The sequence below is a fragment of the Pongo pygmaeus genome, chromosome 10 (assembly GCF_028885625.2).
Source record: "Pongo pygmaeus isolate AG05252 chromosome 10, NHGRI_mPonPyg2-v2.0_pri, whole genome shotgun sequence".
Taxonomy (NCBI): domain Eukaryota; kingdom Metazoa; phylum Chordata; class Mammalia; order Primates; family Hominidae; genus Pongo; species Pongo pygmaeus.
In genome coordinates this window covers 49343321-49368068 of record NC_072383.2, presented here as the reverse complement: position 1 = coordinate 49368068, position 24748 = coordinate 49343321, and the positions used below count along the sequence as shown (strand labels likewise).

General features: G+C 39.8%; 1 protein-coding gene across 1 annotated transcript in view; it reads right to left on the bottom strand.

Annotated features, from left to right (window-relative positions):
- SCN8A (sodium voltage-gated channel alpha subunit 8) overlaps positions 1 to 24748 on the bottom strand; it is a 217714-nt gene that overhangs the window by 65493 nt on the left and 127473 nt on the right. The window contains exon 12 of the mRNA XM_054444133.2: positions 22412 to 22807. Within this exon, the coding sequence (XP_054300108.1) occupies positions 22412 to 22807 (396 nt within the window). The remainder of the gene's footprint in view (positions 1 to 22411; positions 22808 to 24748) is intronic.

Here is a 24748-nt window from a genome sequence, read left to right as displayed (position 1 = left end):
AGCATAGAGCTGCAGAATAGAACATCAGGCAAATCTCTAAGGTTTTTTGTTTTTGCTTTTTGAGAGATCCTGCTCTGTCGCTCAGGCTGGAATGCAGTGGCATGATCTCGGCTTACCGCAACCTCTGCCTCTGAGGTTCAAGCAATTCTCCCACCTCAGCCTCCTGAATAGCTGGGATTACAGGCGTACACAAGCACACCCAGCTAATTTTTGTATTTTTTAGTAAAGACAAGGCTTTGCCATGTTATCCAGGCTGGTCTGGAACTCCTGGCCTCAAGTGATCCTCCCACCTCAGCCTTCCAAAACGCTGGGATTACAGATGTGAGCCACCACGCCCAGCTAAAATTTAATTTTATTTAAACAAATACTTATTGTGTGCTAAGTGGTGTGGATACAGTGGTGAACAACACATACAACATGGTCCCTGTTCTCTTGATGGGTTTCGCTATGTTGGCCAGGCTGGTATCAAACTCCTGGCCTCAGGTGATCCACCCACCTTGGACTCCCAAAGTGCTAAGAAATCTCTAAGGCTTTTTGCTCCAATCCCTGCCTTCCAGACAACATGTCTGGACCCACCTGGGACCTGGGGGAACTTGCTGCCCTGAAGGGGAGGACACAAACCTGGCTGGCTTCACCACCTGCTGACTGTAGAGCCCTAGGGCCTTGAATGAACATAGCTGGCAGCCATGTAGTGGTTACAGCGGGCCTTGGGCAAGACCTTGTGCTGTGCTGGCTTCAAGTCTGACCCAGCAGTCCCAGTAGTAATGGCCAGAGGGGTGCTTACATCAACACACTCCAGTTCAAGGTGGCTAAGCACAGAAAAAGAGACACCATTTGTTTGGGAGAAAGTGAGGAAAAAGAACAAATCTTTGCCTCATAATCCAGAGAATTCTTCCAGATCTTTATTATCCAAGACCACCAAGGTGGTATTTCTAAGAATCTGCAAAAATCACAGCATTATTGGACTTGGGGCTCAAATTCCTTCGAATACCTGGAAAGCCTTCTACAGAAGGACAGGCACAAACAAGCCCAGATTGCGAAGACTATAATAAATACCTAGCTTGTCAATGCCCAAACACCAACAAACATCTACGAGCATCAAGATCATGCAGGAAAACATGGCCTCACCAAAAGAACTAAATAAGGTACCAGGGACCAATCCTGGAGAAACAGAGATATGTGACCTTTCAGAAAGGGAATTCAAAAGAGCTATGTTGACGAAACTCAAGGAAATTCAAGATAACACAGAGAAGGAATTCAGCATTCTATCAGATAAATTTAACAAGGAGATTGAAATAATTAAAAACAATCAAGCAGAAACTCTACAGTTGGAAAATGCAACTGAATACTAAAGAATGCATTAGAGTCTCTTAATAACAGAATTGATCAGACAGAAGAAAGAATTAATGAGCTTGAAGAGAGGCTATTTGAAAATACTCAGAGGAGACAAAAGAAAAAAGAACAACAACAACAAAAAAAATGAAGCACACCTGCAAGATCTGGCAAATAGCCTTAAAAGGGAAAATCTTAGAGTTATTGGCCTTAAAGAGGATGTAGAGAAAGAGATAAGGATAGAAAGTTTATTCAAAGGAATAATAACAGAAAACTTGCCAAACCTAGAGAAAGATATCAACATTCAAGTACAAGAAGATTATAGAACACCAAGGAGATTTAACCAAAAGAAGACTACCTCTCAAGGCATCTAATAACAAAACTCCCAAAGGTCAAGGATAAAGAAAGGATCCTAAAAGCAGCAAGAGAAAAGAAAAAAAAAAAAACATACAATGGAGCTCCAACAAATCTAGCAGCTGGCCTTTCAGTGAAAACCTTATAGGCTAGGAGAAAGTGGTAATGATATACTTAAAGTGCTGAGGGAAAGAAACTTTTACCCTAGAACACTATATCCGGCAAAAATATCCTTCAAGCATGAAGGAGAAATAAAGACCTTCCCAGACAAACAAAAGCTGAGAGATTTCATCAACACCAGACCTGTCCTACAGGAACTGCTAAAAGGAGTTCTTCCATCTGAAAGAAGACAGGATGTTAACGGCAAGAAGAAATCATCTGAAGATACAAAACTCACTGGTAATAGTAGGCATACAGAAAAACACAGAATATTGTAACACTGTAATTGTGGCATGTAAACTCCCACATGCCACAATTACAGTGTTATGATAAGCCAATATAAATAATAACTACAACAACTTTTTAAGACATAGACAGTACAATAAGACATAAAGAGAAACAACAAAAAGTTAAAAAGCAGAAGGATGAAGTTAAAGTGTACAGTTTTTATTAGTTTTCTTTTTGCATGTTTGTTTATGCAATCAGTGTTAAGTTGTCATCAGTTTAAAATAATGGGTTATGCCAGGTGCAGTGGCTCACGCCTGTAATCCTAGCACTCTAGGAGGTCGAGGTGGGTGCATCACCTGAGGTCAGAAGTTTGAGACCAGTCTGACCAACATGGAGAAAGCCTGTCTCTACTAAAAATACAAAATTAGCCAGGCATGGTGGCACATGCTTGTAATCCCAGCTACTTGGGAGGCTGAGGCAGGAGAATCACTTAGGAGGTGGAGGTTGCAGTGAGCCGAGATCACACCATTGCAATCCAGCCTGGGCAACAAGAGTGAAACTCTATCTCAAAAAATAAATAAATAAAAATAAAATAAAATAATGGATTATAAGACATTAATAATATTTGCAAGCCTCATGGTAGCCTCGAATTGAAAAACACACAATGGATACACAAAAAATAAAAAGCAAGAAATTAAGTCTTACCACCAGAGAAAATAACCTTCACTAAGGGGAAGACAAGGAAGGAAGGGAAGAAGTAAAAGAAGACCGCAAAACAACCAGAAAATAAATGACAAAATGGCAAGAGTAAGCCCCAATTTATCAGTAATAACATTGAATGTAAATAAACTAAACTCTCCAATAAAAAGACATAGAGTGGCTAAATGCATGAAAAAATAAGACCCAATGATCTGTTGCCTACAAGAAACACACTTCACCTATAAAGATACACAGACTGAGAATAAATGGATGGAAAAAGATATTCCATGCCAATGGAAACCAAAAAAGAGCAGAAGTAGTAGCTATACTTACATTAGAAAAAATAGATTTTAAGACAAAAATTATAAGAAGAGACAGAGATCGCTATTACATAATGATAAAGGGGTCAGTCTAGCAAAAGGATGTAACAATTATAAATATACATGTACCCAACACTGGAATACCCAAATATGTAAAGCAAATATTATTATAGCTAAAGAGATAGACCTCAGGCTAGGCACAACAGCTCATGCCTATAATCCCAGCACTTTGGGAGGTCCAGGTGGGTGGGTTTCTGGAGCCCAGGAGTTTGAGACCAGCCTGGGAAACATAGCAAAACCCTGTCTCTACAAAAAAAATACAAAAATTAGCCAGACATGGTGGTGCACGCCTGTAGTCCCAGCTAATCAGAGGGCTGAGGCAGGAGAATCACTTGAGCCTGTAAGGTTGAGGCTGCAGTGGGCTGAGATCGCACCACTCCACTCCAACCTGGATAACAGAGCAAGACCTTGTCTCAAAGAGAGAGAGACCTCAATACAATAACAGTTGGAGACTTCAACATCCCACTTTCAGCATTGGACAGATTTCCTAGACAGAAACTCAACAAAGAAACATTGTACTTAACCTACACTAAGGATGACCTAATAGAACAAATGGACCTAACAGATATTTACAGAACATTTCATCCAAAGGCTACAGAATACACATTATTGCCCTTAGCACATGGATTATTCTCAAGGATAGACCATATGTTAGGTCACAAATAAGTCTTAAAATACTCAAAAAATTTGAAATATCCAGCATTTTTTACCACAATATCAAGCATCTTTGAATAAAACTAGAAATCAACAAGAGGAATTTTGGAAATGATACAAACACATGGAGATTAAATACGCTCCTGAATGACCAGTGGGTCAAAGTCAATGAAGAAATTAAGAAGGAAACTGAAAAGTTTCTTGAAACAAATAGCAGAAACACAACATAACAAAACCTATGGGATACAGCACAAGCACTACTAAGAGGGAAGTTTAAAGCTATCAGCACCTTGTTGGGAGCAAGCCCCCCAAAATCTGGCCATAAACTGGCCCCAAAACTGGCCATAAACAAAATCTCTGCAGCACTGTAACATGTTCATAATGGCCCTAACGCCCAAGGTTGTGGGTTTACGGGAATGAGGGCAAGGAACACCTGGCCCACCCAGGGTGGAAAACCGCTTAAAGGCATTCTTAAGCCACAAACAATAGCATGAGCGATCTGTGCCTTAAGGACATGCTCCTGCTGCAGTTAACTAGCCCAACCTACTCCTTTAATTCAGCCCTTCCCTTCGTTTCCCATAAGGGATATTTTAGTTAATTTAATATCTATAGAAACAATGCTAATGACTGGTTTGCTGTCAATAAATATGTGGGTAAATCTCTGTTTGGGGCTCCCAGCTCTGAAGGCTGTGAGACCCCTGATTTCCCACTTCACACTTCTATATTTCTGTGTGTGTGTGTCTTTAATTCCTCTAGCGCCCTGGGTTAGGGTCTCCCCAACCAAGCTGGTCTCGGCAAGTGGCGTCCATTCGTGGGGGCTCAAATCCAGGTCAAGGGGTCGCCGAAGCGATGGCTGGAATGGAAAACTAGCTGGAGGACACCCAAGTACTCTTAAAGCAGTCCCCATGGTGAGTAAGAAGGGGAGCTCGGACGCCTCAGGGTAACAATGGGACAGGTATGGGGTCTGGTTTGTTTCACCTTAGAACTTTTTCACACTGATAATGAGGAGGAACAAGAGAATAGTGAAGTAACAGACGAGGTTACAGAGCAGGTTTATTTGCCAGCTAAAGCTAAAGCGGCAAAGGAAGGAGAGGTTCATCCCTACCCTTCTGCATCCCCTCCTTATTATTTTGAAGAAAATGACCTCCCAGATCTTTCTTTTCTGGACGACATTGGGCGAAAAGTAGTTGCCCCAGTGACTGTTTGAGCAGCACCTCGAGTGACGGCTCTTAGTTCTATTCAGGCAGGAATTCAGCAAGCTAGACGAGAGGGTAATTTAGAGGCTTGGCAGTTCCCTGTTAGAACAAACTCCCCAGATCAACAGGGAAATATTACAGCTACATTTGAGCCTTTTCCTTTTAAATTACTCAAAGAATTTAAGCAAGCTATTCATACTAAAAAAGAATGTAGAAAAAATCAGCGAGTCAGGCCACCAGATAGGGGAAAAAGGAAAACTGTTGAGTCTGAAATAGGTCCAACATGTAAAAAAGGAAAACACTGGTCTAGTCAGTGTCACTCTAAGTTTGATAAAGATGGGAACCCGATTTCGGGAAACACTACGAGGGGCCCGTCCCAGGCCCCGTTCTAAACCAGGGCATTTCCAGCTCAGGCCATTCCCTCACCCCTGTACAATGTCTGTCCCCCACCACAGCTGGTAGAGCTGCAGTAGATTTATGCTGCACAAAAGCTGTGAGCCTTCTGCCTGGGGAACCCCTGCAAAAGGTCCCAACAGGAGTCTGTGGACCCTTGCCAGCAGGGACAATAGGATTACTTCTAGGAAGGCCTAGTTTAAGTTTAAAAGGCGTACAAATACATACAGGAGTCATTGATTCAGATTACAATGTGGAAATTCAAATTGTTGTATCTACTTCTGTTCCCTGGAAAGCAGAGCCAGGAGAGCGCATAGCACAGCTCCTGATTGTGCCGAATGTGGGAATGGGAAAAAGTGAAATTAAACGAACAGGAGGATTTGGAAGCACAAATAAACAAGGCAAAGCAGCTTATTGGGTAAATCAAATTACTGATAAACGTCCTACCTGTGAAATAACTATTCAGGGAAGGAAATTTAAAGGTTTGGGAGATACAGGAACAGACATTTCAATCATTTCTCTATAGCACTGGCTGTCCACGTGGCCAATTCAATCCACTCAATTGAACACAGTTAGAGTTGGTAAAGCCACTGAAGTATATCAAAGTAGTTATATTTTGCATTGTGAGGGGCCCGATGGACAACCTGGGACTATTCAACCAATTATAACTTCTGTACCTATAAATTTATGGGGAAGAGATTTATTACAACAATGGGAAGCACAAGTTCTAATTCCAGACCAATTATATAGCCCTCAAAGTCAACATATGATTCATGAAATGGGGTATGTCCCTGGTATGGGACTAGAAAAAAATTTGCATGGTTTGAAAGAACTGCTTAAAGTGGAAAAACAAAGTTCCCGCCAAAGATTAGGAAATAATTTTTGATGGCGGCCATTGTTAAGCCTCCAGAACCTATACCTTTAAAATGGTTAACAGATAAGCCAATTTGGATAGAACAATGGCCGCTAAGTAAAGAAAAATTGGAGGCTTTAGAGAAATTACTTGCTGAACAATCATAAAATGGGCACATAGCTCCAACATTTTCCCCTTGGAATTCTCCAGTTTTCGTAATTAAGAAAAAATCAGGTAAATGGAGAATGTTAACTGACTTAAAAACCATCAATTCCTTTAATAGTCATAGATTTAAAAGACTGTTTCTTTACTATCCCTTTAGCTGAGCAACACTGTGAATGATTTGCATTTACAATTCCTGCAGTAAACAACCTGCAGCCTGCTAAGCGTTATATGATCACTTGCAAAATTCGATTTCTCGCGCTGGTTTAATTATAGCTCCAAACAAAATTCAGACTGCTACTCCCTACTCCTACTTGGGGACCTGAGTAAATGACACTACCATTGTGCCACAAAAAGTAACCATATGTAGGGATCAACTAAAAACATTAAATGACTTTCAAAAATTACTAGGGGGTATTAATTGGATACGACCTGCTCTAGGCATTCCTACCTATGCCATGAGTAATCTGTTTTCTATCCTTAGAGCAAATCCTAGTCTCACTAGCCCTCGGCAATTAACAAAGGAGGCAGAGGCAGAGTTACAACTAATTGAGAAGCAAGTCCATAAAGCTCAAATAAATAGAAGAGATCCAGAGAAGACTCTAGATTTGCTAATTTTTTCAACTCAGCATTCACCTACTGGTGTTATTGTCCAAGAACAGGACTTAGTAGAGTGGCTTTTTCTTTCACATACTAATTCACGGACTCTAACTCCTTATTCAGATCAAATTGCTACAATGATAGGGATTGGGAGAATTCGGATTGTTAAATTACATGGATATGATCCTGGAAAAATTATTGTCCCTCTCACGAAGGCACAAATACAGCAAGCTTTTATAAATAGTCTTACTTGGCAAACCCATTTAGCTGACTTTGTGGGTATTCTCGATAATCATTTTCCTAAAGCGAAGCTGTTTCAGTTTTTGAAATTAACTAATTGGATTCTCCCTAAAATAACTAAATTTTAACCAATTGAAGGTGCTGAGAATGTTTTTATAGATGGGTCTCGTAATGGTAAAGCTTCTTATTTTGAATCAAAAGGTAAAGTTTTTCAGACGCCCTATACTTCAGCTCAAAAAGCGGAGCTTGTAGCTGTAATTGAGGTATTGACTGCTTTTGATATGCCTATTAATGTGATTTCTGATTCTTCATACGTGGTTCACTCCACACGGTTAATTGAAAATTCTCAGTTACGATTTCATATAGATGAACAACTGATGACTTTATTTACCCAATTGCAAATAGCAGTTAGAAGTAGAATGCACCCTTACATCACTCACATTAGAGCTCATAACATCTCTTCCAGGACCTTTGACTGAAGGGAATCAAATGGCTGATGGCCTAGTTGCTATTGCAATATCTAATGCTAGACACTTTCACAATTCAATCCATGTTAATGCCTCTGGTCTCAAACGCAGATACAGCATTACCTGGAAAGAAGCTAAAGCTATTACCCAGCGATGCCCAACTTGCCAAATGGTACATTCCTCATCTTTTACAGGAGGAGTTAACCCTCGAGGACTGGAACATAACTCTGTTTGGCAAATGGATGCCACACATGTTCCCTCGTTTGGGAAACTAGCTTATGTACATATATGTGTGGACACCTTTTCTCACTTTGTCTGGGCTACATGCCAAACAGAAGAGTCTTCTGCCAGTGTTAAATGTCACCTTTTGCAGTGTTTTGTGGTGATGGGCATTCCAGCTTCTATTAAAACAGAGAATGCCCCAGGCTATACTAGCCAAGCTCTAGCTACATTTTTCTCTATGTGGAATATTAAACACATTACTGGTATCCCATACAATTCTCAAGGACAAGCCATAGTGGAAAGAAGGAATCCCTCTCCCTAAAACAGCAGTTGCAAAAGCAGAAAGGGAGAGATAGAGAATATGGAACCCCCACAAATGCAACTGAACCTAGCATTATTAACTTTAAGTTTTTTGAGCCTGCCCAAAGGCCAGATGTTATCAGCAGCTGAAGAGCTTCTACAGAAACCAGCTGCAAAGACAGAAACAGAACAACTGATTTGGTGGAGAGAGCCAATAACAAAACGTTGGGAAATAGGTAAAATAATAACTTGGGGTAGAGGTTATGCTTGTATTTCTCCAGGCCAAAATCAACAGCTGATTTGGATACCATCAAGACACCTGAAACCTTATCATGAGCCAGATGCCAAGGAAGAGACTCCAGGAGGATCCCGAGGACCCCCTGGTTGCAGCCATGTCGAGACCGACGCTGAGAAGGACCCCAACAGTCACGAGCAACACCCGTCGAACACAGCCACCCACCTGGGGACAGATCAAGAAGCTGTCACAGATGGCGGAAGAAAACCTGAGGAAAGTGGGACAACCAGTCACAATGAATAATTTAATGGTAGCTATGATAGCGGTTATCACCACTGTCGTGAGTATTCCTTCAATAAGGGCCGGTAATAATGCCTGGACGCAATCACTCTATGACACAGTTACACATGCTTTCTGATCTCGGTATTTACCATAATAAATCTGCTCCTATAATTGAGGCAAACCGCCCTCAAAAACCTATTTGTAAACAGGATTGGACCCAGTTAGAAAAAATGAATGTACTTGTTTAGGAAGATTGCTTTGCAGAAGATTGCTTTGCAGGTAGAGGTGCTGCACAACGATTCCTATGGAATCATTATTAATTGGTCCCCTAAGGGGATGTTAAGCTTGAATTGCACCTCTCAGTCTGCGTGCCACGGCCAGACTATGTTCAGATGATCTGAACAAAATTATCAGATGGTAGAAATGGCAAAAAGTACCGCAAAAGTTCCTATTATCTGGAACCATGGTGGTATAGTGGCACCTCAACCTCAAATGATAGGGCTCGTTGTGGGAACTAAACATAAGGATTTGTGGAAACTATTAATAGCTCTTAATAAGATCAAAATTAAGGAAAAAATAAAAACCATCTACAAAGACACTCTACAAACTCGCCTTTGGATATTGCAAAATTAAAGAACAAATATTTAAGGCATCCCAGGCACACCTGACCTTAATGCCAGGAACTGGAGTGCTTAAAGGAGCTGCAGACAAATTAGCAGCTAGTAACCCACTAAAATGGATAAGAACACTTGGAAGCTCTGTGATTTCAATGATGACTGTGCTTTTAATCTATGTTGTTTGTCTTTGTATAGTCTGCAGATGCGGATTCCAACTCCTGCGAGAAGTAGCTCACTGTGACAAAACTGCCTTTGCTTTTATCTCTTTGCAAATCAAAGAAGGGAGACATGTTGGGAGCAAGCCCCCCAAAATCTGGCCATAAACTGGCCCCAAAACTGGCCATAAACAAAATCTCTGCAGCACTGTAACATGTTCATAATGGCCCTAACGCCCAAGCTGGAAGGTTGTGGGTTTACAGGAATGAGAGCAAGAAACACCTAGCCTGCCCAGGGTGGAAAACCGCTTAAAGGCATTCGTAAGCCATAAACAATAGCATGAGCGATCTGTGTCTTAAGGGCATGTTCCTGCTGCAGTTAACTAGCCCAACCTATTCCTTTAATTCAGCCCTTCCCTTCGTTTCCCATAAGGGATACTTTTATTTAATTTAATTTAATATCTATAGAAACAATGCTAATGACTGGTTTGCTGCTAATAAATATGTGGGTAAATCTCTGTTTGGGGCTCTCAGCTCTGAAGGCTGTGAGACCCCTGATTTCCCACTTCACACCTCTATATTTCTGTGTGTGTGTGTCTTTAATTCCTCTAGCGCCACTGGGTTAGGGTCTCCCTAACCGAGCTGGTCTCAGCAGTACCTACATCAAAAAAGAAGAAAAACTTCAAATTAATAACCTAATGGTGCATCTTAACTAGAAAAGGGCAAACAAAACCCCAAATTAGTAGAAGAAAAGAAATGATAAAGATCAGAGCAGAAATGAATGTGGAATGAAGAAAATACAAAAGATCAGTGAAACAAGAGGTTGTTTATCTTTTGGAAAGATAAACAAAATTGACAAACCTTTAGCCAGACTAATGAAAAAAAAAAAGGGAGAAGACCCAAATAAATAAAATCAGAAATGAAAAGGGAAACATTACAACTGATACCACAGAAATTCAAAGCAGCATTAGTGGTTACTATGAGCAACTATATGCCAATAAATTGGAAAATCTAGAGAAAGTGAATAAATTCCTAGACATATTCAACCTATCAAAACTGAACCATGAAGAAATCCAAAACCTGAACAGACCAATAACAGTAACAAGATAGAAGCTGTAATAAAAAGCCATTTAGTAAAGAAAAACTCAGGACCTGATGGCTTCACTGCTGAGTTCTAACCAACATTTAAAGAAGAACCAATGCCAATCCTATTTAAATTATTCTGAAAAATAAAGGAGGAGAGAAACTTCCAAACTCATTCTATGAGGCCAGTATTACTCTGATACTAAAACCAGACATAGAAATAACAAAAAAAGAAAACAACAGGCTAATATCTCTGATGAATATTGATGCAAATATATATTTCCAAAAAAAACTCAACAAAAATACTAGCAAACCAAGTTCAACAACACATTAAAAAGATCATTCATCACTACCACATTGGATTTATCTCTGGGATGTGTGAATGGTTCAACATATGCAAATCAATCAGTGTGATACATCATATCAACAGAATAAAGAACAAAAACCATATGATCATTTCAACTGATGTTGAAAAAGCATTTTATAAAATTCAACATCCTTCATGGTTAAAAACCCTCAAAAAACTAGGTATAGAAGGAACATACCTCAATATAATAAAAGCCATTATGTGACAGACTCTCAGCTAATATTATACTGGATGGGGAAAAACTGAAAGCTTTCCTCTAAGATCTGGAACACAACAAGGATACTCACTTTCACCACTATTACTCAACATAGTACTGGAAGTCCTACTTAGAGCAATTGGACAAGAAAAAGAAATAAAGGGCATACAAATTGGAAAGGAAGAAGTCAAATTATTCTTGTTTACAGGTGATATGATTTTATACTTAGAAAAATCCAAAGACTCCACCAGAAAACTCTTAGAACCGATAAATTCAGTAAAGTTGCAGGACATAAAATCAACATACAAAAACCAGTAGCATTTCTATATGTCAAAGGTGGACAATCTGAAAAAGAAATAAAAAAAAGTAATCCCATTTATAAGAGCCACAAATAAAATTAAATACCTAGGAATTAACAAAAGAAATAAAACATCTCTACAACGAAAACTATAAAACACTGATGAAAGAAATTGAAGAGGATGCAAAAAAATGGAAAGATATTCCATGTTCATGGATTGTTCAATATTGTTAAAATGTCCATATTAGTCAAAGCAAGCTACAGATTCAATGTAATCCCTATCAAAATACTAATGGTGTTCTTCACAGAAACAGAAAAAAAATCCTAAAATTTATATAAAATCACAAAAGATCCAGAACAGCCAAAGCAATCCTGAGCAACAAGAACAAAACTGGAGGAATCACATTACTTGATTTTAAATTATACAATGGAGCTATAGTAACCAAAACAGCATGGTACTGGCATAAAAACAGACACACAGACCAATGGAACAGAATAGAGAACCCAGAAACAAATCCACACACCTACAGTGAACTCATTGTCAACAAAAGTGCCAAGAATAAACACTGGGGAAAAGACAGTCTCATCAATAAATGGTTCTGGGAAAACTGGATATCCATATGCAGAAGAATGAAACTAGTCCCCTATCTTTCACCATGTACAAAAAATCAAATCAAAATGGATTAAAGAGGTAAGTCTAAGATCTCAAACTATGAAACTACTATAAGAAAACATTGAGGAAACTCTCCAGGACACTGGTCTGGTTAAAAATTTCTTGAGTAATACCCCACTAGCACAGCCAACCAAAGCAAAAATGGACAGATGGGATCACATCAAGTTAGAAAGCTTCTGTACAGCAAGGAAACAATCAACAAAGTGAACAGACAACCCAAAGAATAGGAGAAAATATCTGAAAACCATCCATCTGACAAGAGATTAGTAACCAGAATATATAAGGAGCTCAAAGAACTCTATAGGAAAAAACAGAATAATCCAATTTAAAAACTGGCAAAAGATTTGAATAGACATTTCTCCAAAGAAAACACACAAACGGCAAACAAGTATATGAAAAGGTGCCTAACATCATGAGAGAAATGCAAATCAAAACTACAATGAGATACAATTTCACGCCAGTTAAAATGGCTTTTAACCAAAAGATAGGCAATAATAAATGCTGGAGAGGATTTGGAGAAAAGGGAATTCTTGTACACTCTTGGTGGGAATGTAAATTAGTACAACCACTATGGAGAACAGTTTGGAAGTTCCTCAAAAAACTAAAAATAGAGCTACCTTACGATCCGGAATCCCACTACTGGGTATGTGCCCAAAAGAAAAGAAATCAATATATCCATTCGGGCGTGGTGGCTCATGCCTGTAATCTCAGCACTTTGGGAGGCTGAGACAGGTGGATCACATGAGGTCAGGAGTTTGAAACCAGCCTGGCCAATATGGTAAAACCCCGTCTCTACTAAAAATACAAAAATTAGCCGGGCGTGGTGGCACATGCCTGTAATTCCAGCTCCTTGGGAGGCTAAGGCAGGAGAATTGCTTGAACATAGGACCCAGGTGGCAGAGGTAACAGTGTAGTGAGCCGAGATTGTGCCATTGCACTCCAGCCTGGGTGACGGAGTGAGACTGTCTCAAAAAAAAAAAGAAGAAGAAAAAGAAAAAAGAAATCAGTATATCAAAGAGATATCTGCACTATCTGCACTCCCAAGTTTGTTGCAGCACTGTTCACAACAGCCAAGATTTGGAAGGAACCTAAGTGTCCATCAACAAATGAATGGAGAAAGAAAATGGGGTACTTATACACAATAGAGTACTATTCAGACATAAAAAAAAACTGAGATCCTGTCATTTACAACAACATGGATAGAACTGAAAGTCATTATATTAAGTGAAATAAGCCAGGCACAGAAAGACAAATATCACATGTTCTCACTTATCTGTGGGATCTAAAAATGAATGCAATTGAACTCCCGGGGATAGAAAGTAGAAGGATGGTTACCAAAGGCTGGGAAGGGTAGTGGGGCAGGGTAGCGGGGAGGTGGAGGTAGTTAATGGGTACAAAAAAAATTGTTAGAAAGAATAAGAGCTAGTATTTGATAGTACAACAGGGTGACTATAGTGAAAATAATTTAATTCCACATTTGAAAATAACTAAAAGAATATAACTGGATTGTTTGTAATACAAAGAAGAAATGCTTGAGGGGATGGATATCCCATTTTTCATGATGTGATCATTAAGCATTACATGCCTATATCAAAGTATCTCATGTACCTCATAAATATATATACTTACTATGCACCCACAAAAATTTAAAATTAAATAAAATTTTATAAGGACATGCAAAGGCTCTAGCATAGGAAAATAATCTCTTGAGATGATACTTAATAATTTTAAAAATATTATTATTTTTTGTTCTTAGGGCTTATACTACCTCATTTCAAGAATTAAAGTTACAATACTCAAGACAAATGTATATTGGCATAAGAATAGACAAAACAGATCAAGGGAACAGAACAGAGTCCAGAAATAGACCCACACATATACATCAATTGATTTTTGTCCAAGGTGCCAAGTCACTTCAATGGAGAAAGGAAAGTCTCTTGAACAAATGGTGCTAACAGACTGGATATCTATCCAGGTTGACTTCTATATCATTTCACACACAAAAATTAATTTGAGATAAATTGGAGACCTGAATGTAAAACTCAGAACCATAAAACTTACAGAAGTAAAATATCTTCATGTTCTTGGGGGTAGGCATGCTTGAACAGGATGCAAAAAGCCATATCATAAAAGAAAAAAATTGATATACTGAACTTCATTAACATTAAACGTTTTTATATCTGACTTGTATCTGGAACATAAAAAACTAACAAATCAATAATAAAAAGTCAAAAAATGGGCAAAAGATTTGAATAAACAATTCATTAAAGAAGATGTATGAGAAACCAAAAAACATAGGAAAAGATAATTAGTCATCAGGACATGCAAATTAATGGCACAATAAAATAACATTTTATATGCATTAAAATGCTAAAATCAAAGACTAACAACAGCAAGTTTGGCTAGGATGTGGAGCAAGTGTAACCCTAATACATTGTTGGTGGGATAAAAAAATGGTGTAACTATTCTGAGGAACTGTTTGGCAATTTCTTATAAATTAGACATACATTTGCCATATGACCCAGGAATTTCACTTTGATGTATCTACCCAATATAAATGAAAACGTTTATGTTCTAAAAGAGTTTTATAAGAATGCTCATAGCAAGCTTATTCACAGTAGTTGCAAACTGGAAGCAACCTGAATGTCTATCAACAGGAGAATGAATAAACAAACTGGGGTATGTTTATACAATGAAATACCACTCAGCAATAACAAGGAACGAACTACTGGTATATAAAACATGAATATGTCCCACAAACAAAAATATCTTGTTGATTGAAAGCAGTCAAATACAAATACATATTGTATGAGTCTACACACACACACAAAAACAAATCTATCTATAATGATACGAGTCAGAAGTGGTTGCCTGAAGTGGAAGGAACTGATTAGAAAGGGGTAGGAGAGTACTTTTTAGGAGAGTCTTGTGGTAATGATGGGTTTAGGGGATTATCCTCAATTGCTCAGATAACTCCTTCTCCACCTCCTTTTTACCCACAACTTTGGTTAACTCTTGGGTGAGGCTTACCCAATGTCCTACCACAATTTGATTATGCAGAATTCCTTTGAGAAGAAATATGGAATGCAAAAATATAGAGTATAAAATATGTATAAAATATTATCTGTATTGTGGAAATAAAGATCAACCAAATGAGAAAAGCAAAGGCTATTTAGACCTTGCTATACTGAGGAAGTGAGCCACCATAACTGCCATTTGTGTTTTGGCAGAAACTCAAAGGCAGGCAGAGGAGTGGCAAAGATTTACAGGTGAGAAAAGGGAAGGCTTGAAATGTGGCTTGATTGGAGGCTGTTGGCATGGGGAAGCTGTAGTCAAGGTAATAAAAAGTGGGACATCTTGTGTGATGGGTTGGGGGGTGCATGTTTGGCTGTCTCTGGTTGAACCTAAGTTGAAAATGGGAACAAAAAATAAGGAAAGCTGTCAGTTATGAATCAAGTCCTGGCCATTTGGGAATTTTTTTTTTTTTTTTTTTTTTTTTTGGGAAACAGGGTCTTCCTCTGTTGCCCAGGCTGGAGTAAAGTGATCACTGCTCACTGCAGCCTTGACCTCCCAGGCTCAAGTTATCCTCCCATCTTAGCCTCCCAAGTAGCTGGGACTAAAGATGCGTGACACCACACCCAGCTAATTTTTAAATTTTTTTATAGAGATGAGGTCTCACTATGTTGCCCAGGCTAGTCTCAAATTCCTGGGTTCAAGCAATTTTCCTGCCTCAGCCTCCCAAAGTGTTGAGATTACAGGTAAGGGCCACCATGCCTTGCTCTCATTAGGGGACTACTGTTACAAAAATTATTACTTAGCTTCCTGGATTGTCATCAGAGACAGCAACCTGGCTTCCTGCAAGTTTGACTTATAACAGGCTGGCTTCTTGGACTGTTCATTGTAGATAAGGGGGTTGGTTTCTTGGGCAGGTCATGGGTCAATGTTCTATTTTTATATATGGTCTAGTCATTGTCCATTTGTAGATGTCTTATATTATTCATCAAAATAGGCTGATTCATGCAGAGAGAGAGGGCAAACATATATTCACCAGTGTTAACTAACATGACACAAACTAAAATTGTCTATGAAGGACATCACTAAAAGTGCTGAGAGGGGGCTAAGATGGTGTCTAGACAACAATATATCTGTACTACCAGGAAAATCTAATCTGTTAAAGTTAGGGTACACCAAGACGGGTGAGCAGGCCCTCTTCCCTAAGTGAGGTTTTGAAAGCTGGGATTTCAAGGCTAGGTTCTTGGCTATTCTTTACTTTTTCTTTTTTTTTTGAGGCAGAGTCTCGCCCTGTCACCCACACTGGAGTACAGTGGTGCAATCGTCACTCACTGCAACCTCTGCCTCCTAGGTTCAAGTGATTCTCCTGCCTCAGCCTCTCGAGTAGCTGAGATTCACCATGCCTGGTTAATTTTTGTATTTTAGTAGAGACAGGGTTTTACCATGTTGGTCAGCTTGGTCTCAAACTCCTGACCTCAAACGATCAGCCCGCCTCGGCCTCCCAAAGTGCTGGGATTACAGGCATGAGCTACCGTTTATGTTAAATCAGACAACTGAAAGGAAGAAAATCTGGAGGAGCCCCTCTTCCAGGTAAAGCAGCTTCACTGTCAGCTTCTCATAGTCAGCTTCCACCTAGAATTCTGCTTGGGCTTCTGTGAGATATACCTTTGTTACAGGCTCAGCTGCTCAATTCTCATCACCTGGCAGTGGGAAGAGGGCTTCTTCCTTCAACTATGTTGAGATCCAAGGGCCAGAGGAAAGATCCCATACCCTTTCCCTCCCCTTCTCTATCTCTTCAGTGTTTTTTGTTTTTGTTTTTGCAAATGGAGGTGTATTTTTTGTGTGTGTGTGTGTTGTGTTGTTGGTGAGTGGGGAGGAGAATTAACATTTTAAAGTTAGGAGCCTTGTTTTTTTTTAATTCAACCTGTAAGAAGCCTTGGAGGAAAACCCTCAGTAACTGAGGAAGCAACCGAGAACCTTAAGTAAGTTCTTTGCAAGTTAAACCCAGTACAAGTTTGTTCCATTTCTCTTAACCCAAATGCTGTTTATTTGGGCATTTAGCCACTGACTTCCAACCTCCTAAATACAGCAGTCCTTTTCAAAGAGATACCCTACAATAGCTGCAGATGGCAGATTCTGCCCACATTTCTAGAGATCTGCCCAAGGAAGCTTGACTTCTTATTGATTCTAAATTGTTTTCACATGGAAATACATAACTGGAAGTTTATTAGCCAGCCACCTTTCTTGGAATTAAAATTTATAGCATTTTATAAGTATCCTTAAAGCCTAGCCATAATCCCCTTCCCAAGCCTTTCTCAAATTTGCATAATGTTTTGCTTTAAAATAATTGTAAAATAATTTCTCTTTCTCAAACAAAGGATTTTTAGAAGTAGCCCCACCTTCTCCAAGTCAAGCAATTTGGTACTGTTTACTTCTCAGAGCTATCAGGGCCAAAAATGAGTAAGAAAAGGAATGAAAATTGGCTTTCTGAACAGCAAGAATGGGCCACATAATATGCTTCACATTTTATATATGAAGAATATTATATATGAATAACATACATGTGTTATATTTTATCTTCACAATAGCCCTATAACAGAGGTCCTTTTATCTCTTTTTACAGAGAAGAAAATGGCTTAGAGAATTTCCCAGGATCATAGGCACAAATACAGAACTTGGGCTTCAGAGTTAGTATATTGTAATGGTTAATGGTAAAAGCTTAGAAGTCAGATTGCTTGGATTCAGTCCTAACTCTACTGCTTACTGTGCAATCTTGGACAAGTTACTTTATTCCTCTAAGCCTTGGCTTCCTCTTCAGTCAGACGCAGCCAATAGCAGTATCTGTTTCATAACGTCCGGGCTGTGAGCATTAAATGAGATAATGCTTATACATTTGCAAGCTGCCTCAACATGATTTCTCAATTGCATGTGATTTCTGGATTGCCAGTGACAATGAGTGAAGAGAAATGATTCTCACCTACTTTCCCAGCTCAGAGATGGAGACGCAGGAAAAAGTCCCTTTATCCTCTGCTTCAGCAAAAAGCAAAGGTGAAATTCCAAAATGATCAAAAAATCTCAACACTCAATCACAACTGAATAACTAATGAAGATATAAAATAATTTTTGATGAGACTATCTAATGAAGTGATGTCTGAACGTCTTTTTTTCTTACAGCCTATTTCTTAATTTAAGCCTGAAGGAAAAAATGTAGATTTGGCATAGCCTAAGCAGGAATATTGTGTGAGACCAGTGCATGCACTATCAGTGGCTCCTATGCCACTCTGTGAAGCATGAGTATACACAACTGGATGCATTCTAATTGCTCAGGTTAATCCTTGGCTGTAGATACATCCAAAATGTTTGCTAGTAACAATCACTACATCCTAGCCCAAAGAGGTATTAATTTTCATTTGGCTTGGGCTTCTAGTTAATTTAAGAGATATTAAACAATTAGAATCTCTTAATATTTATAATTAAATTTATAATCCTGAATAATATAAAAGCCTTAATATACTGTGTCCTTCTAAGATAAGTGACCATTTTTCCCACTTTCTAAAGGAGCTAATATTTAAGCTGTCAGGAAGTTCCTTTTGGTATCAGAAAGACCTTGGTTTAAGGTCCAATTCCCCAAGTCACTAGAGTGCTCTGAGTCTCATCTGCTAATAGGATAAAACTACCTACTGAATAGAGTGATTATAAGAATAAAATGAGATAATGTACATAAAATGCTCAGCATAGTATAATCAGAACTCAATATATGATGGCTATAATCATTATGCTCACTACAGAAAACCAGAAAGAACAGAAAAGTATAAGGAAGAAAAAAGTCAATAATTTCTTCTCTCAAAGGCAATTATTGTTAACTTTTGGCTGGTCATCTTTTTTCTCTATGTGGTTTGTCTTTATATAATTTGGTATCATACCACACAAACTATATGCATCTTGTTTTGCTGTTTTCTTCCTTTGGGCCTATTAATGTAATTTAGACATTTTCCCACACCGTTAACAACTAGCCACAACAGTTACTTTATGGCTTCTAATAACATGAATACATAAATAAAAATAGTTTTTCGTAGTTATGAGGCCCTTGGGAATGATATGGTCTTGCCTAACTCATCTTCCTGCCACTGTGACCTCCTGACCTTGGGAATTCTCAAGTCTGTCACCATTCTCACTTGACGTCACTACAGAGAACCTCCTAAGTGTTTATAGGGTGCTGGGTATGTAGGTTCCCCAAAACCCAAATGCAGACCTTTATAGACCACAGTGTAAAGCTGTACAGAAAGCCTTACATTCCACAGCCATCTACTTAACTGACTCTCAATTTTTTCTCCCACACAGTGTAACAGAAGGTGCTAAAAAAACAAAAACAAAACCCCCAAACCTGATCATCTCTCTTCAGCTGAAGTTTAAGCTCTTTCTTCCTGAATACCTTCTCTAATACCTTTTTGTTCAGAGAAAAGGCAAGCTGCATTATTTGGCTTAAATATTTTTAAAAACTGCCCGTATATCAAAATTCAATTTGGTTCTAAACATTTGAATTGCCCCAACTCTACTGTCCATGTTGATCCATCCTTCATTTGCCATTGATATTATCTCTCGTTTTTTCAGAGAACATAATTATCTAATTGTGGAGCCCAAAATTTATCCCTATTCACAGAATTAGTGAAAATCAAATAAAAATTAAATGTAAAGATAAGCATCTATAACATTTATTTTGGCCAACTATCTGGAGCCACTGTTTTTGTTTTGTTTTGTTTTTTTGTTTTTTCTTTTTTGAGACAAGGGTCTTTCTCTTCTTGCCTAGGCTGGAGTGCAATGGTGCAATCTTGGCTCATTACAGCCTCCGCCTCCCAGATTCAAGCGATTCTCGTGCCTTGGCTTCCCAAGTAGCTGGGATTACAGGCGCATACCACCACGCCCGGCTAATTTTTGTATTTTCAGTAGAGACGGAGGTTTTGCCATGTTGGCCAGGCTGGTCTCAAACTCCACACCTCAGGTGAGCTGCCCACCTCAGCCTCCTAAAGTGCTGGGATTACAGGCATGAGCCACCATGCCCGGCCCACTGTTTATTATTGTTGTAAAAAGTGAAAGATTTATACAATCTAAAGAGAAACCAGAGGATTATTATTGTTCTTACTGTTGCTGATCTTAAATAAATAGGTCTCCAGAAGAGCAACGGCCAAGTGTCTAGGCAGAGAACAAATTAAAATTAACTGGCACACGGGAGATTAGGGTCTCTGAGGGGTCTGAGATTCCGGCTCTATGAGTGATGAGCTGTAAGACCTGTCTCAAAAACAGAAATATTAATCTTCACTTAGTCACCCTTACAGATTTTTTTTTTTTAAGATGGAGTCTTGCTCTGTTGCCCAGGCTGGAGTGCAGTGGTGCAATCTTGGCTCACTGCAGCCTCCCCCTCCCAGGTTCAAGCGATTCTCCTGCCTTAGCCTCCCACATCTGGCTAATCTTTTGTATTTGTAGTAGAGATGGGGTTTCAAACCATGTTGGCCAGGCTTGTCTCGAACTCCTGGCCTCAAGCAATCCACCCGCCTCGGCCTCCCAAGGTGCTGGGATTACAGGCGTGAGCCACCACGCCCAGCCCAGAATTTTTATTTAGGACAAATTAAATAATGTGTGCAAGAGTAATTTGTAGCTTATAAAAAGCTATACAAACGTAAGGGGGAGAGTATTTTTGCTTTATTTTATTTTTGATACAGAGTCTCACTCTGTCACTTAGGCTGAAATGTAGTGATCATAGCTCACTGTAACCTCAAACTCTTGGGCTCCTGTGATCCTCCTGCCTCAGCATCCCAAGTAGCTGAGACTATAGAGGCACATGCCACCATGCCTGGCCAATGTTTTTTATTTTTATTTTTTGTACAAACAGGGTCTCACTGTGTTGCCAAGCTGGTCACCAACTCCTGGTTTCAAGTGATCCTCTTTCCTTGGCCTCCCAAAGTGCTGGGATTACAGGTGTGAGCCACTATGCCCGGCTGTATTTTGCTTTTAAATAAAAGGGAAGGGCGAGACTAGACAATCCCAAACACATACAAATTGCTTTTTGATATTTTATCTATACATTCAATAAACTTTATCCATGATTGTCCAGTTTTCCTCCATACATGCATCATGCTAATCAAAGGATTGGCTATCTTCATGCTGTGTTAGAAGAAACTGAAGTGTTAGAACGAAATAGACTAACATGCTATCTCAAGGAGCTTATACCAGCTGAAGAGGGACTGAGGAAAGTTAGAAATTAGAGGTATGAAGGATTAGGATCACTGAGATTATAAGAATTTTAAAATAAAAAAGATACAAACAGCTTAGAATTTAAAGAAATGTTAGGAGATGGCTCTTCCCAAAGAGGGGCACCATTATCCAAACCTCTAGATAACTGATTTTGTGAAGCTATTATATGCAACTCCTCCAGAGCCTGACATTTGATTACATTTAAAATTCATCTTTTGCTTCCCTTTTCTTTCCTCCCCCATATACAATGTGTTCTTGCCCCAACCTCCCACTTTTTCCTTCTTTGATTTATTTCAATTTCAATCCCTTTTAAAAGTCTGAGTCCAGTTTCCTATTGGCCTCTTTAACCTCTCCTTGCCTGGCTCTGCTGGCACACACCTCCCACCTGACATCACATGAGCATTCCTCTTTAGAAAAAGCACATTTCATTCTTGCAGAGGAGACTTAGAACATTATCCAAAACTCAATTGCTTTTTTGAAATTTGAAGGATAAGATCTCTAAATTCCAAGCTGTTTCCCTAGGAGGGTAGAAGACGTGGGGGAAGAGAAGCAATGGTAGTTCCAAACCGGCTCAGACTTGGTCATTGGTGGTGGCTCGATGGCATTCTCATTCCATCCGGGCAGGCTCCGGGGCCAGAGGCATTCAGTCAAAGCAGGTGGGAGGAGGGAAATACAAGCACACAGACTAGCAAAGATAAAGATGGAGAGAAAGAAAACGGTAAAATAAAGGAAGGAGTTGACAGGGGAGAAGGAATGTCAGAAACAAGGAGGGAAGATGGGGAAAATGGAGCAAAGAATAAAGGAAAGGAGAAGACAGGGTGAGTAATACGGGGAAAACTCAAGAGAGAAATAGAAATAGACCAGGAAGAACACAGAAATGGCTGGGGTCTTAACAGGAGTGGGGTCCAGACAGACCAAGTGGGATGGGCAGAGCAGGGAAAGAGGAGTGGAAGGAGCGGCGGAGACTGCCATGCCTAGCCTCGATCTATTTGTGTTCTTCCTTACACTGTCATCGGTAGCTGCCTTATCAATTTTCACCTCTGGCAGGAGACGCCCGCCGATGTGGGAGCCGGGGCCGCCGATGAGGGACACCACGCCGTTGCAGTCCACCGTGCTGTTGCGCTTCACGCTGCGCCGCAGGCTGGGGAAGATGCGTGAGGAGCGGCTGCCCTGGCTGTAGCCGCTGTAGCCGCTGTAGCTGCTACGGCGCTCGCGGGCCCGGATGGGGATGAAGAGGGAGTCCCGGCGGCCCTCGCTCTCCTCCACCGTGCTGTGCTCGTCATCCGCGAACTCATTCTCGGAGCCCGGGTCTCGGAACCGCCCAGGTCCCCTGAAACTGAAGATGCTGCTCTTGCTGTTGTGGCGGGAGAGGAAGGGCGAGCCTGGGATGCTGAGCAGTGACTGCAGGGGCAGAAAGGGAAAGAGAGATGGAGGGGGAAATGAGACGGGAGTGGACCTTTATACTGAGCAAAGTGGTTAGGTTCCCAGCCGGCCCCACCCTCGCAGTCCTGTGATCAGAACACAAGTGTTTCCAGAAAGCACTTCTGCATGTTGACTGCTACAGTTCATCACCCATTGTTACTCACCCGTGCTTGACCAGTTACGGATTCAAAACGTCTACCCACTGTTCTTGCATGCATCCCTAAGATGCTTTTATCTCACATTATACGCAACTTATCCAGGGGGAAGCACATGGCTGTGTATTTCCTTTTACCATGGGCTCAGAGGAGGTGTCTTTGACTTAAGTTAGACTATGCCACACTGGGCAAAAAGACAGAATTTATTTATTATCATATATATAACAATAAATAAAGATTTTATATATATACACACATATACACACACATATATACATATACACACACATATATATACACATATATATACACACACACACATACATATATATATATATATATATATATATTTTTTTTTTTTTTTTGAGATGGAGTTTTGCTCTTGTGGCCCAGGCTGGAGTGCAGTGGCGCTATCTTGGCTTACTACAACCTCCAGCTCCTGGGTGCAAGAGATTCTCTGGGTGCAAGAGATTCTCTGCCTCGGCCTCCCGAGTAGCTGGGATTACAGGCGTCCACCACCACGCCCTGGCTAATTTTTGTATTTTTAGTACAGACACGGTTTCGCCATGTTGGCCAGGCTGGTCTCAAACTCCTGACCTCAGGTGATCCACCCGCCTCGGCCTCCCAAAGTGCTGGGATTACAGGCATGAGCCACTGCTCCTGGCCAAAAAGACAGAATTTAAAACGTGCCTGTATCATTTGCCATTCTCTCCAAGTACATGTCCTGGTCAACTACTACTCCAACAGTGGCCTTCAAGCCTTTTAGTTCAGTTGAAAATTATGTATGCCCCCTCCAACCCCATTTTATTTATGTATTTATTTATTTTTCCTTTTCTTTTATTATTATTATACTTTAAGTTCTAGGTACATGTGCACAATGTGCAGGTTTGTTACATATGTATACATGTGCCATGTTGGTGTGCTGCACCCATTAACTCATCATTTACATTAGGTATTTCTCCTAATGCTATCCCTCCCCCCTCCCCCAACCCCACGTCAGGCCCCAGTACGTGTTGTTCCCCACCCTGTGTCCAAGTGTTCTCATTGTTCAATTTCCACCCATCAGTGAAAACATGCAGTATTTGGTTTTCTGTCCTTGTGATAGTTTGCTCAGAATGATGGTTTCCAGCCTCATCCATGTCCCTACAAAGGACATGAACTCATCCTTTTTGTGGCTGCATAGTATTCCATCCACCCCATTTTAAACATATTTTTTTCATCAAAAGTTTACATAGTTGTAAAGTATATAATTCTCAAACAGCTGTAAGTTATATAATGTCCGGCATTGATGTTTTTAAATAAAACTCTTCTTTACCGTAAAGTTTGTGGTAAAGAAATTTACTTAAAGAATTCTTTAGCATAAATTTTTTCTTACTTATTCTCCTTCAATTTCATACTTCCTTTCCATATTCCCTAGAGAATTTTATTTGAATGTACACTTTTATGTTTTAATGTATTTTACTGCTCACCCCTGAATTTACTTCTCTATGTTGCCCAGGCTGATCTCGAACTCCTGGGTTCAAGTGATCCTCCTGCCTTGGCCTCCCAAAGTGCTGGGATTAAAGGAGTGAGGCACTGCGCCCAGCCTGTTAACACTTTTGATGTTAGCACTGGAAGGGCCATGGGGCTCCTCTTTAACATTTCTGCCCTTATCTTTTTGTTGGCTACGATTCCAACAAATTATACAAAAAATTATAAATAAACTGTACTTACTATTAAAAATTTTCTATGACCATGAGTCTCTAAGACATTTAAAAAATTCTCC